This window comes from Corvus brachyrhynchos, unplaced genomic scaffold (assembly GCF_000691975.1).
Source record: "Corvus brachyrhynchos isolate BGI_N302 unplaced genomic scaffold, ASM69197v1 scaffold142, whole genome shotgun sequence".
NCBI lineage: Eukaryota > Metazoa > Chordata > Aves > Passeriformes > Corvidae > Corvus > Corvus brachyrhynchos.
The window spans coordinates 3,795,293-3,810,784 of record NW_008237226.1 but is presented as its reverse complement, the minus strand read 5'-3'; the positions used below and the strand labels follow the sequence as shown (position 1 = coordinate 3,810,784).

At 36.8% G+C, this 15,492-nt stretch overlaps 1 protein-coding gene across 1 annotated transcript; it reads left to right on the top strand.

The window, feature by feature from the left end:
• The first annotated feature begins 224 nt into the window (after positions 1-224).
• On the top strand, positions 225-14,884 carry FAM133B (family with sequence similarity 133 member B). The gene is made up of 11 exons (XM_017729173.1): positions 225-365; positions 3,276-3,448; positions 4,164-4,242; positions 6,442-6,516; positions 6,690-6,722; positions 7,125-7,193; positions 7,900-7,995; positions 9,178-9,225; positions 10,861-10,956; positions 11,233-11,277; positions 12,807-14,884. Exons 1-11 carry the CDS (start codon positions 225-227, stop codon positions 12,891-12,893), a joined length of 942 nt encoding a protein of 313 aa, XP_017584662.1. The 3' UTR covers positions 12,894-14,884.
• The last annotated feature ends 608 nt before the right edge of the window (positions 14,885-15,492 follow it).

Genomic DNA, 15,492 nt, shown 5'->3' with positions numbered 1-15,492 from the left:
GTGCCCCCCGCCCCGCCCAGCCCGGCCCGGGGGCGCCCCGGGATCTGCCGGAGCCCGTGTGGGTGGGTTGTCCCTCCCTCGGCACGTGCTCGAGGCTCCCTGGCAGAACCTCTGATTGCCTTGTCAAATCCGGCAGCATCGTGACTGACGGCTGCGTTGTGATCTGTCGAGGGAAGGTGATTATAAGATGCTGGTCTGGTCCGTACAAAAATAAAATGCTCCCAATGGGAGTTGCAGCACTCGCTGAAGTAGCTCTGATCCTTGTTAAGCCGCATTTCCTTAAACTTGGCGTTCGGCTGTACCTGAGAGATCTGAAATTGAGCTTTACGCAGCACTCTGCTGCCTCGGGAGCCAGCGCTCAGCAGGCAAAAAATGCACTTCTACACACCTGACTGCAGAGCCTGAGTTCATACATAGCTGAACAGTCGTCCTTCCTCCTGTTTTTCTTTAAATATTTTTGTACCAGTTAGCCTTTCGCCTTCTACTCGTAATCATTTAGACATTGTAGGTTTGCTGCTGAATTTTATGACTAAACACAAATTGTGATCATAATACTTTTATTTTTTTCCCTTTCTCTGTTTCTTTCTCATATATGCTATGAGTTTGTACTCAGATCCATTCACATCTTTGCATACCTTGATGGAATAGTACAGTAATAGACATAATAATAGATGGCAAAGTCCCTTTGATTGCTTTATTGACATATCAAAAAAATGGAGTCTACTAAGAAAGAGTTGACAGTGTATTAGGCTCCAAGACTGGATCTATGGTTGAAATGTACTGTAAGGTTTTCAGGTGTGTATTTATTTACTCTTAATTTTCTTTTAATGGGACAGCTGGGATATACCTACCAATGCCAGCAAGTCTTTATGTTCCTATATAAGGTTCATTATGCCCTCATGCTTTTAGTACACAGAAGTTATAATATAGGACCCTTTGCTCCTCATGTATGACCATAGAGATTTCTACTGTTATTTCTCTTCTGTTCTACTGTTACCTTCTTTTCTTTCTACTGTTACGTCCCTTCTTAAATACACCCACCATCGTTTTTGACTATTTGGAGATGGAAAATAACCATGCTTTTTTCACATCTACAGGGTACTTGCAAGGCAGTAATAGTATTGCTTGCCTAGAGAACCCTGCCTGACAGAAGGTGCCTTACACTTTTCATGAGCAAGGAAGCTATGCAGCAAATACCTTTGTTAATATCTGCTTGAGCAAACTGCTGAAAGAAGAAAATGAATGTGCAATTACTTCCTTTACTGAGGGTGCATTTCCATGCTCCTTCTAGCTAGTGACATGCAATTTGGCAAAGTCGTGTAAATACTTTTCAGAAATGTTTATTGGTGAAGTAATTCTTCATAAATAAACCTGGTTGAAATTATAAGAACATGTTTTAAGGCAGATTTCCTAATCGTGGAATATAGAGCAGTACACAGTCATTATGTACTTGCTGTGGTAAAGTTAAAGAAAGCCACTGAAGGAAGCTTCCTAGACAGTTATCCAGGGGCAGTTTGAGCAAGTACAAAATCAATATTTGACAGCTGTAGCCTCTTCTGCAGGTAGAGAGTTTTGTTGGGAGGTGGTGAGGTGTTCATTACTTGTAAGCTCTGGCAGCAAAGTAGCTGATTTTTATTTAAGAGCAGGAAGAGACCCCATTTTTTGGAAAGTAATTGTATAAGAGCTTTCAGATACAAATTTCTGAATGGTAACCAAAAGTCAATGTGCTCTCTGGAGTAAACCAAGTATCTAATGGGTCTAATACATTGAAATTACCTTTGTTTAGTGAAAACAGTGTTCAAATAGTGCTGTCCTGCATTCCAAAAAGAGCTTCTTTTCCACTCAAAGCTGAATTTTCAATTACAGAAGTTTTATTCATTTTTAGATTTTTAATGTGAAAGCCTTTCTAAGTGTTGTAACTACTTGAGGGCATACATCCATCTGCTACTTGTTTCACTTGGCATACCTCACTGTTTATTTGTCCATGTTACCCTTTTTGTGTGAAATAAAGCAACAAAGCAAAGCCCCAAGAAATGGCAGCAAATGTCACCCTTAGAGTTGCAAAGTCAACTTGAGTAAAAAAATGCTCCACTTGAAAGAGTAAAGAGTCCTTGGATTGCTTCAGAGTGGTCCAGCTGATGGATCTGAGCCAGACTTGAGTGGGCAGTGCTTCCTTCCAGCCAAATGCCCCATCCCAGGCAGAGCCTGGAGTGCCTCTTCCAGGACTAAATGTATCCCCAAGAGCTGAAGCCACCTGCCTGCTTGCAGTCCAGTCCAGAAACTCAGCACTGCTGTGGTCACTGCTTCTGCAGTGGGAGCAACAGGAGGGGAGGCAGCAGCTGCTGCTTCTGACAGCTTTCACAAATGCTCGCTTACTGTGCATGGTGGTTTCTGAATGCTTGGTAAAAAGAAGTGTTGGACATATGAGATCTACACAGATGGTCAAATCTTTGCTTTGAATCTACAAAATGTTGTACTCTTTAAAAAATTGTCTCAGATTGGGCAACCAAAGCAAGTCATTTTTTTGGCTAATTTGATCTTTTTCTCATCTCCAAACTGAATAGTAAGAACAGTGTGTTATGTTCTGCAAAAGTGAAGTGTTGGGATGGCATAGTGATAAAAGCCAATGAGATAAGGGGGTGTATGTACCTCCTTTTCACATGAACAAAAATACTGTTGACATAAAGAAATTATGGAAGAGTTTTTCCATTAACTGCTGAGGTGGATTATGAATTCTAAATTTTAATTTCATCTTTTATAGCACAAAGAGTATGCATGGGTTTGAAAGATGGAATACATCATAACATTGGGGTTATGTATGTTTGGGTTTTGTGGGTTTTTTCCTCCTTAAAATAGCCCTAAGTCACAGAATTTTGATACATGCATAATTGTAGCAAAGTACCACTGCTTGCTTGTTTTGGTGCAAGAAATTGCATGCAGAATTTAGTGACTCTCCGGTCAGCAATTTTGAACAGAACTTTAAGGCAGAGCATCAGTTGTCCCAGAGAGTGAGCGCTGAAATTTAATTACATTTTCTATGTCCCAAGGAAGAATATTTCAGAAATCATACTATTCTTAGTTTACAAAATCATTGCTTAAGGAAGGGAATTATTGTAATGGTCTTTTTGTGGATCAATTCTTTCTGCAACAGTATAACTCCAGCTGAAAGCACTTAACTTTCTGCCAGCCTGAATCAACTCAGTTTAGCTAAATATTTTACATTCTTGGAAACAAGTCAGAATTCTTTTTCAGGGAGTGATAAAAAGTTTCTGTGAAGAACAAGCAAGATATTTTGGTATCATAGTGTAACTGACGAATTTTGTATTTCTTTTTGTTGTTTCATACTCAAGGCTTATATGAATCCCATAGCTATGGCCAGAGCACGAGGTCCTGCCCCAAATTCAGGACCAACAATACAAGACTACTTGAACAGGCCAAGACCAACATGGTAAGCAGCAGTGCCTGTCTACCCTTTTGATCTTTTAAGTAAAAGATTTGTTCTCTCTTACTAAAATGTCACTGGTACCTACCTCCTCCCTAGAATATCCAGTAATAGATTTTGAAAGATTCCTTGTCTCTGGCCAAGGTATTCTTTTCTAAACATGTATTCAATCTCCTCTTCTAAAAACAATAATATTTCATTTTGAAATGTGTATTTCTCATTTGTCTGTATTTTTTTGGCAACAGTTTCTCAGAAGAGGAGAATGTCATCTTACCTCTTTCACAAATTCTAATACCTAAACCTTGTAGATATATTTAATTTGTAATTAATGTCTAAAAGATTAATTAAAATTAATTAATCTCTAAAAGAACCATTTTGCTGGTGTATTCTCAGAATCCAGTTTACCCTACCCAACAAAACCATCACTTTGAGATATTATCAACAACTTTCTTTATGTTCAATCCCTTTGCCTGCCTTCATGAGACATTAGAGGACAATTTGCCTCATTGCAAAGTTAGCTTTAGATCTTTTGGAGGGATTTAACTACCGTACTTAAGTTATTAGGGTTAGGTTACCATATGTGTAACATCTAAGATGCTTTCGTTCTTCTCTTGAAAGTTCAACCAAGGGTAAACTTCAGAAAAACTCTACAAAAAAGTTAGACATTGAAGAAGGTATTTTTAATTGTAAAAATTGTGATCTTATCATCCTTTTCATACAGGGAAGAAGTGAAAGAGCAACTAGAAAAGAAAAAGAAAGGATCCAGGGCTTTGGCTGAGTTTGAAGAAAAGATGAATGAGGTTGGTAACGTTATTAGCTGTTAATACATGATTCTTTTTATCTAACATGCTGCTTCTGTTATCATTTACAGTATCAAGTAGCCATAATATTTCACTTCGCTCCAGCTTTCAATAACTATTTTGTTTCATTTATATTGGAAGTTGAGTTTACAACTTAACCAGTGAAGAGCTACATTCAGTTCAGAGAAAAAACTATATAAAACGTTTTTTAAATTGCTGGTGAATAAAACTTGACCTTGTTATAAATGTAAATACATTTATGCAAATGCATGTGCTTATATTAATAAATTAAACAGTGCATTTTCAGGCATGATAAACCAAAGTCTGCTGTGCTAATATTCACTTGTCTAAGGTCACAGAATCCAAATAGAGTGAGAAAAAAGTGCATTACTGGATACAGATGTCTTTGGCAAGGAATATACATGTAGTATTATTATGGGAGAAGGCACAAAGAATGGCTTTCAGTCAGATAGGACTAGGAACTACTTGTTTTTCTCTTGTCCTAAGCTGATTACAACACGTGCTGGTTTCCTGATATAAATACAGCTGTTCTGATGTTTGTGTTCTGGACCTACCTACCTGAAGATCAGCACAGTATTAGAAAGTTTCACATGTAATTCCTGTTGTGTACAAGGGAGAAATTAGTATACAGTGAATTTAACTGTTTCTGTTCCTTCTTGGGTCCTGGTGTTTTGAGATAAGCTTCAGGCAGTAATCTTCATCGTTGTGGGTAAGTTTCTGGTTGAAGTAGATTATGCTCCTCTTCCCTTACTGGAAGGGCATAGTACCCATAGTACTCCTGCTGTACCTTTTTGCCTAAGAAGTTGTACCAGGATTTGGAGGGCCATGGGGTGCTCTTCTGAGAGGATCAGTTGTTCTGTGCTCTTGGTTTTAGCTTGGTGAGTTTGGTTTAGCATTCTATCATATTCCTTTCCTGATTTTACCTTTGGCTAATGCAAAATAAGTGAAATTGGCATGCATGGAAGCTAACAACCTTTCAGTGTGGTAGAAGGGTAGGAAGAGATGCAGGGAATCATGAAATGGTCATGAGTTATTCCTAAAGCTCCTAAGAACAAATCTCTGAATGCCTGGAAAGATCACAAGTCTCTGAATGAGGTGCTGTCTCCCCTATTTTGCTGACAGTTGTTGGACATGTGTGTTTAAAACATAACACTAGCACAGTCTTTAATGAAGCACAGGCTGTTGTGAGAGATGCCTCAGGTGGCTCTGGGTACCTGGTATATCAAAGTACACAACCCACAGGTGCTGCCTTGGTCCATGGAAGCACAGTTCACACAGCACTGCATCCTGCCTAATCTGCCATGTCCGTCAGCAGCACTGTTCAGCTCACTCACAGTTTGCTGACAAGGGGATCTGAGTATCACCCTGCATTGCACAGGTTACTTGATTCCTGGTATTTCTGTCCCCTCAGCACGGTATGTGGATCATCATTGTTTTACCAATACAGTACCAATGCAGCTTCATTGTGATGATCAGAGTAATAAAGAAGGGAGCACATGATGTGTCTGACAGTGCAGATTGAACCTAGCAGCCTTTCAGTTTGATGGGGGCAGGTTGGATGTTTCAGAGCTCATGAAGGGGACATTTCAGGTAACCCTAGAGACCAGATGGAGAATTGAAAAGGAGGAAGGAGAGGAGACTTTTATTCATTCATTCATTCATTCAGTGTGCTTGGCCCAACAAAGTAAGAGCATTTCTATGAAGATGTGTATAGTAATTTGATATAATTATTGCTGACACCAACAAGGCCCAGAACAGATACTAGAGACACCCATACGTTGATGAAGGGCCAAGAGAAGTTGTCTTGAAGTTTTGTTTCAGGTGATTTTTAGAACTAAAACAAAACCACAGTTTTTCTGGTAGGGTACCCTGCTTTTCTAAAATGCTCTAGCAGGAACACTGTGATACAAAAGCACAAATACCGTGATTGATGACCTTCAAGATAAACGGCAATCTCTTAAAACCAAATAACTTCAACATTGAGGTATGAACTAACACTGTATTTTGATGAATATTAATCTTCTGTAAAATCAAGTGTATTACAGCTTTGGTTAACGTTACGTATTGTTTACTTTCTGCGGGTTTTGTTAAAACTATAATGTCAGGTAGAGGAGAGGTTAAAAAAAAGCTGTTCAGAAATGACCCTCTTGTCACTGTTGTGTTTGGTTTTATTTTCAGAATTGGAGGAAAGAACTGGAAAAACACAGGGAGAAATTACTGGGTGGAAATGAGAGTTCCTCCAAAAAAAAAGAGGTAAGTTGCTTTCAGTTGCATATATTCTGTGTTTGGAATTGGATTTATCATCAATGCTGCCAACACAGAATTTCATAAATACATTTTAAAAGCCAGCATCAAAATTTATATACCTAAATGCATGACGAAAGAAAATGATGCCAAAGTAACATTTGTTCTATTCTATTTTTAAGAAAAAGAAAAAGGAAAAGAAGAAATCTAATAGGGTGAGCAAAATTTTCAGTTTTCTGATCTTTTTTTGCTTTGGGGTTGTTCCTGTTTGTCATTTAAGTTCTCTTGGAAAGAGAAAGCCTAGCTGTAATTTTGATTTTAGATGTTAAATTAACTTACTTTTATTTAGAAAGGGTTTTCTTGTACATTCAGTACAAGGAAAATTAAAGGGAGGAAAAGAGCATTAAATAGATATTATTAAATGAAAAATGTTAGAAGTGGTTTAGAAGTTTATTTAAGAAAAATCTATGTAAGACCAGCTTCTCAGAAGTAAAATTTTATTGGTTACACTTTGAAAATGAAGAACTTTTAAAGGGAGTGTTTGGATGGGCTTTTGAGTATTTGCCAGACAAAATGCTGCATCTCACAAGCTTCACTTTTTGTTGTGTTTGGTCAAGTTGTCTTCATCTTCCTCTTCTTCATCAAGCTCTGATTCTTCCAGCAGTTCATCTGATTCAGAAGATGAGGTAAGATCTAACTTATTGGAATCTATCATGTTTTGTTCATGAGGTTTATTTAAGACAGATTTTGGTAACATGTTTTAGAATATTCTTAGAGGGCCTGGTTTGGATAAGACCATTTAGTTTTTATGCATTTGGTACTTATGATAAAGTTGTGAATTTTAGACATATATATTTAATATATGTGTCTAAATATGATGTATTGATTCTATTATTATTAATATTAATGATTAATGTATTAATAATTAATACTATATTAATTAAATTAGTATATAATATATAACTATTTAATAGTTTCTATATGAGCACTACAGATTTTGGTGTCCTGGCTTGTAAAATGGATCCATTTTAACACTGAATTGCTCTTTTAATAGAATCCCCTATCTAATCATAAAAATGCAAAAATACCATTTTTACTTTCTAGCAAAAGTCTTCGTTACAGATAATCAGATTCTACATTACACACCTAAATAATAAACAGAATCTAGAGCACCTGGATTTTTCACCAGTTTGCATTTTTTCAATGCAGGAGAGTTATGAAGGTCCTCCACTAAAAGAATCAATTGTAGCGTACTTTATTCCTCAGGAGAACATTATAACATGTAGGAATTTGATGTTTCCTTTTCTTTACATTTAACATAAATCTTTAATTCTAATGAGAACAAATTCAAGTTTGTGTTTTTCCTTCTTTTTCTACAATATTTGTGGATAGGATAAAAAGCAAGGGAAGAAAAGAAGGAAAAAGAAGTATCGCTCCTCACGGAAATCTTCAGCAAGCACAACTTCAGAATCTGAGTCAGACAGCAAGGTAAATATGCAGGTGTCTTCTCTTGGCAAGTTTTCCTGGTTGGTGTTAAAAAAACATAAATAATTTTGACTTCAGCATTTTAATGTGGATTTTCATCTTGCACACTTAAAGCCGTGTATTCTCATTGAGCCTGAGCTGCACTTGTATCTTCCACATGCAGTGTGGAATCTGCCTCCACTGGCCACAATTCCTGGTGGAAATAATTTGATCTTTAGAAAATGAACATGGTTTATTCCAGCAATTTGTAGTCATTTTTCTGATTTCAGACGTACACAGCTTTTGTGCTGCTCAGATGTTTAGTTTTATACTACATTAACACTTAAAATGTTCTTTTGAATATGCAATTTAATTGAGCACTATCTCTGAAAATGCAGGTATTGCAGGATACCTGTGGCCAGAACATTACCTTTCTAAATATCTGAGTAGTTTCCTGTTGAAGAACTGAGCCTTTCCCAAATATATTAAATTGAAGTTGTTTTTTCCTTTTCTGAAGTATAGCAATATAGATACATGGGATTACTGAATGAACAAAAAAGTGAAGAAGATACATGAGGCAATTTGTTCTGTTATGTTAGCATTTTTCTGTCTTACACTATATAGTTACTGTACTTCTTGCTTAAATATTAATAATACAATGAGTTTTTAAGATTCTCTGTGTAGACTTTATCACAGGCTTTCACTGGAATTCCTGATTCAGTGGGATATAAATTGTAATGAATGACTGTTTGCAGACACCTATGAATTTGTGCTAATGGAAGGTTAAAAACTTTTGCTACATAAAGGGACCCAGAAATACCCTTACTGCAGAAAACTCTGGGGCAATACCTGCTTAACTTCATCTGATCAGCAGAGATGGACATAGATAAAGACTTCCAACTGTTACATGTTATATGTAGTTACAGAAGTGATAGCTGATATCCTTCCTACAGGCTCTCTTAAGTTTCTAGCAAGGATGCTGTTACTTGATTCCATACAGACCTTCTCATGCTGCTGGATCAGGAAATCAGCAGCTGCATCGCAATTGCAGCTTTTTATATTATTCTTGTCAAGTGCAAGGTAGAAAGGACAATCTTGAAGAATTACCTTCAATAGACATAAAAAAGCTATTGGTCAGACTGCTTTGGGGATTTCTTCCTTTTTCATGAAATGATTTTGTTGTGGTTTGTTTTCCTTTCTATTTAGGATAGCACAAAAAAGAAGAGGTCAAAGGAAGACTGTGAAAAAGAGAAGGTATTTTTATTCTTGAAATCCTTCGATCAGAACTGCATGTTGCATACATAATGGAGCTTTTGTTTTTAATATTGAATGCCTCACTTTACATCTATGGAAATTTTCTGTCCAAACCCACCCAGTCAGAAGGTATCCAGTGCACCCAATTTGAAGTAGACTTTTAGTTGGATTCAGCTCCTGTTTTAGTATATGTTCTTAGTGGAAACCACTGGATCTGTTCTTGTTACAAAGGTAAATCAAAACTGTATCTAATCTGCTAGAGCACATCAGCTGCATTCTAGTGTTTTGGGGTTTACCTTTAGCTGTCACATTGAGCTAAAAATATGTGTGATGGTATTTTCAGTGGCATACCTGGTAGGCTGTTGGCTTGTTGCTGTAAATTAAGAAATAAAAGCAGAGGATCTCTTTATTTAAATGTAGTCATAATTATAGATACTGTACTTACAACAGCTTTGGAGAATTGCAGAGAAAAATGTATTCGCGTAAGAAAAGCTACCTTATTCTGTCATTTCTCTAAGCATGAAAATCCTCTCTCCTTCCCACCACCACACCATTTTGTACACTCATCCATTATCTTTAACGTAAACAATCTAACTGACTTCAATTTTAGTTATTCATACAGTATGGGTAAACTAAAAATGCTTTCAGAGTCCATCCTAGTCTTTCTCTCCAGTTACCTTTCTTTCTTATCATGTTGGCCTCTACTGCTCCGGTCAATAGTATTGACTTCAATGTACAAATTCTCCATTGCACAAGGCAGATGTTTTGATTTTCCCCCCGCCCTGCTCCTGCTTCTATTTTACAGTGTCCATTTCCCATCTCATCCTTTTGAATGGCTTCTCTTTGAAGACCAAGTATCTACCATAGTCCCTTATTGTAGCACTACTTTCACACATCTGAAAGCAAAGGGTATTTGGGGACTAGAGGTCTTTCTTCCCCTACCTGCAGATCCCCCATATGTCAGATGGGCTGCATCCTGTGCACTTTCCATGAGTTCTTTTGGGAAGTTTCTGGTCTTAGAAATTGAGTGAGAGAAAGTACCTTCAGTCTTAGGAACACGTTGCCTTGTCCAGAGCAACGGAAGTACAGGGAGCAGAAAAGTAACTCATCAGAACAATCTCACACAGCATCAAAATGTTTTAGAAACTATCCTTTAAATGCACTGGAATTAAATATGATGTGTTACAAGTACAGCTGGCAGGGACAGCTTGTGGTTCAACACATACACAGAGGGAGCTTTTTCTTTCATGAACAAAGCAAGAGTCTGAAGCTACAGTGTTTGTATGTATACATTGAGACATCTTCTGTTCCTCATTATTTAAAAGTGATGAAACGTTTTATTTTCAAATGCTTACTTCTTCATGTGTTATTACTTAAAATAAGAGACTATTTTTCCTCTCACTTTTAGAAAGTTGCTGTATCTTGGTAACAAGGAAAAGGAATATACAGAAAATTACTATTTTCACTTAACAGTTTGGTAGGGTAGTTTGATGATGATGGGTAACTAGTTTAATGTCAATAATACTTTAAAATATTTCACAACTTAGAAGTGATATTTCAATCTTAAATTTTAAGCAGAAGTTTTATAAAATTTGAAAGGTCCGTCTTCATTCACAAATACATTATTTTGTGTAGGAAGGTAAAAATCATCACAGGAAAAGGAAGAAAGCAGATCGTGGTGATGGACCTTTATCGTCAGAATCTGTGTCTGAATCGGATCAGACAGAGGAGGTCAGTGTGAATCCTCAGTTTCCGATGTTACAGTGCTTGTAGCTTACTGATTTATATCAGTGAATGATGAACTAGCTTAGATTTAATACATTGTAGAAAGGTTCTGCTCTGTACAGGTGAATTGAAATGTGCAGTGCACTCAAAGTTTTTCGTAGTTTTCCTTTTAAAATAAACTTTCAAGGGTTGTTTAGCTTCTATCACCTACAAGTAATTTTGAATTAATTTTCTTGAGAATCAACTTTTTATGGATGCTACATTTGGTTGAATTTTCTTTAGGTGCAAGCGAAAAAGAAGAAAAGCAATGAGGAAAAGGAGAAAACAGCAAGTATCCCTCTTACTCATACTGTAGTTTTAGGATATAAATACTCTGTACTCAGTTAATTTCCAGTTTCACATTTTTCACTAATATAAATGTTTATAGCAATAGTCTGCTGTTGCATTTAAATTAACAGTTTCTCTGTTTACTTGCTGAAGTCACTTTTTCAATTGTTGAAGAAGAATTTGTCACTCTTTTACCTATATGTGATTTGAGATTTATACAACTTTAACACTTACTGTAGAATATATTTTATTCTGTATCAACCTCCTAGAACGACTAATACCTGTGTGGTACCAAGTAGAGGAGCAGTTTGCCACACAGACATATATATCAGTGCTGCTCCTTCGTTAACATTGTGTGTAATTCCTTGGTAAGCCTTCTTTGCCACCATGGAAGGGGCCTTAGGACATAATTGCTGCAACATCTACGCCATAATAACTCTTCCCCCGACCAAATAAAAAGCTACCAGCAACTTTTCTTTTTTCAATTTTTTTTATTTGTATCTGTTGGTAAAAGTGAGAGGAAGGTTCAGTAGTGATTTATATAGAATCCAGATTTACCACATGTACCTGAGGTTCCTCAGTTAGGAGTATAGTGGACTTGGGATCCTAAATACCCGCTTGAGATGTCTGGGTATCTGTCTCCCCTGTCAGCAGCAGTGTTCCTTATTAGGCATCTCAGTTGTCGAGATGAGGTAGGGCAAATGGGAGGTCTACATTAGTCACCTAAAAATACAAGCATAGGAATATCAGTGGTACACATTTTTCCGTGGAACTTGTTTGTATTTTCAGACTCATATGAACCGTTTGCCGTGACCTTTCTAGTGATTGCATATGGTCTTTTTCATACTAGACTTGTACATGTAAGGATTATGTATAAAACAAAGCTTTAATACCGATTGTTTCATTTTTGTAATGCCACACCTATTTGAGAATTTCAGTTGAAATTCTGCTTGCAAAAAGACAAGATTGCATCTCTTAGCTTCTGTATTACAGTGATCAGCATACTACCTTCAGGACTGAGTCCAGTAGGGTTAATTTGAGTGTATTTATATTTACAGTTGAGATCATAATTGTTTTATTTTAAACAAAGTACAAGTGATAGCCTAGCCAAGTGCAGTTGAGCTATTTAATGGTACACAGTGAATTTAGGTGCTTACTTTAAAATCTGTAAACATCCTAGTTATTCCCAAATACGTAAGATGTCACTACTGGTCACAGCACTTCCTTATTACTTTCTCAGTAATCTATAATGCTCTGAAAATCATTTAAACTATTAGGAAATGTAATAGTGATGGTGATGAGAGGTGTGAAATAGCCATACTGTAGTGGAGATAAATTTAAATTGAAGGCTGCTCGTAATAGTGAAAATTGCTGGGTAAAGTATTTCTTTTGTGATTTCTCAATAGGCTTCTGTAGAAATCTCTTTTGAAGCATCTTTCAAAAGATACCCTTTCTGTGCTCTCATTTTGCATTAGCAGAATGTAATAGTAATTGCATTATACGATAACTTCCTTTTTTTTTTTTTTTAGGATAAAACAAAAAAGAGAAAGAAGCACAAGAAACATGGTAAAAAGAAGAAAAAGAAGTCTGCTGGTTCAAATTCGGATTCAGAATAATATTTTAAAGCAACGTGAGACTATCAACAGAAGTGCAATGACTAAAGGAAACTTAAACTGTGAAATGACAGCAAACTTTACCAAACTGCATGAGTTTTCCTGTGTTTTAGAAATATTCCTAATCTTTCAGTAGCCATCCAGATATGCAGCTGTGCTGGGAAAGACCATTGTTATTGCCTGCTGCTTAATACATGAGGTACAACTTCTATAAAATTCCAGTAAGCAGTGTTAGATGTTTGAGACAAGATGAGATGGTAGGCCAGCTGAGGTATAAAATATTGGAAAATAAGAGAGATAAACTTTTTAGATAGTTAAAATAGTCTTTTAAAGCATTAGTAATAGTCTTTATTTGTAAATCAGGACAAATTAAATCCCAAGTTCATCCTGCAGGTTAATATTATGCATAAACTACTACAAGCTGGTGTCTGCTAATGGAAAATTAACAATAACATTTAAAAGGCTGCCTTTGTAGAAATGTGTATCATCTGCCCCATTACCGTCTCCATGCATATGTGAAAGGGAATGCTACCATTTTGGCTACCTGAACTGGGTGCCCTTCCCTTTGATTCTTGCAAATCTCTGCTGTTTTTAATCCGTGCATCTCTGCATTCCTGGGAAGCTAGAGCTATTGTCAGCAGCCTTTTCTGAATAAGCAGTTTTGAGCTTCCGAGCATGTGCTTCTGCATTAAGCAAGAGCAATGACATTTTGCAGTATAACTGACAGTCAAAACCTGAAGATTTTACCTCTGCTTCTTTGAAATGGCGATAGACCTTTGCTAGTAAATATGCATATTTCATTTAATGTAATTTTGGTTTAATTGAAAACTTCTTGCAAACACTGGTAGCTTTCTTTGCATTATCTTTAGAATTGTTTTGCATGATTTGTACCATTTTTAAATTAACAAAATGCAGGTAATCATTTGTTGTAACCAGTTCTTTGAATTACATTTTACATGCAGAGTTTCATGTATGTATTTAGTTATAGTTAAGTTCATTGCTGTGTTTAAGTGCACACTTGCTGAAGTTATTTAGCATGTAAAAAGCAGGGTTTTGATACTTTAACAGCTTCATATTGAAGCTGATTTTACTCTAAGCAAGTTCAGTGGCAGATCTGTTATGTGACGTGTCTTGTTAGATAAAAAAACTACTGCCAGAATCTCATTAAAGATACTGTTTAAACAGTTTGTATTTATATTTTTGTACTTGAGGGCTACAGAATGTTGATCTAAGTCATAAAGCTGTTTTACTTTAGTTTAGTTGCTTTAGATAACTGAAAAAAAGCTTTTTTAAATTACATGTGCACACAAGAAAACACAAGCAACCATTTGATTTTAGTTTACATGAAATTCTCACTCTATCTTCCATTGAAATACTGGTTGCTGGGCCTTCTGTTAGTCTTTAACAAATGCCCATCCATCCCAGGTAGTCAAATACAGATTTTTGATCCACCCCTTCTTTCCATTGCACAGGTGCTAACTTAGAACTTACCTCTATTGCATACAGATGTTTCAAGTGTTATGTTGCCAAGAATTTCAAGACTTTTAAGACATTGATTATTAGTCTGAAAACCCTAACTAAAATCTGTGGGAGAAAGATGATTTCATTCTGCCATTGTACAGAGAAATTGTCTTCAAGTTCTTGGGAAAATACAGCCATTCAGTTGCAGCAATGTGCATCTAAACAATAGTAATATTTTCATTGACTATTTTATACTCTTGGGCTTGATGTTACCAATTCTAAACACTTTCGTCGGTGAGGTTGAAATAAAGGCAAGATACAGTGAACAGGGGGGTTTGATTTAGGGTTTGTGTTTAGTTTTGTTGGGGTTGTTTTCCTTTTAAGTTGTGGTGTTGCAGTTTTGGTAAAAGAACTTGTAATGAACCATAGCATAAATGCTCTGTCCTGTGTGATACCTTATTTGACTTTTACACAACCACCTGCCACAGAAAGAAATAAAAATGGAAATGAGACCCAGTCTTCCAAATACTTAAGCCAGTATATAATTTTAATTGTGTGACTGTAACTATCTGTTCTGCTCAGCTGTAGCCTTCAAGTGCTGCTGTCATGCTTGGGAAGGGGTGTAACTGCTTAAGGGCTTACGGGCTTTGTCAGTTCACTACAAAGCTGCTTTGGTACTGAAAGGGAAGTGGTTCAGTTTGCAATAGCTTAACAAATACGTTGAGTCTCCTCTTACATCGCCTTTTTCCTGAAGGAAAGGTGGGGGGCTGGTCTCAGCTTTCCCGATGTGCCCACGCCGATGTCGGGTCTTGGGTGGTACCTACATCCACATTCCAAGTTTCAGCAGAGGGACAAAGTAGAAAACGAGCAGTGTTGGAGTAAGAGTGATTTAATATATTTTTGCCTTCTGACAGCCGATGAACAAGCACTATTTATTGTATGTTGTATTTAACTTTTAGCTCTTTTTTTCCCCCCAGAAGTATTTTTAGTGAAATGCAGTTATTTTAGTTTTTACAACTGCAGTTTTTTAAAATGCGTGTTAAGACTTGATCTTTGTTTTGCCTGCGTGTGTTTACGTACGACCCGCCCGTGCGGCCCAGCGGCACCGCGAGGCCGCGGCCGCCCCCCCGCGTTGCCAGGG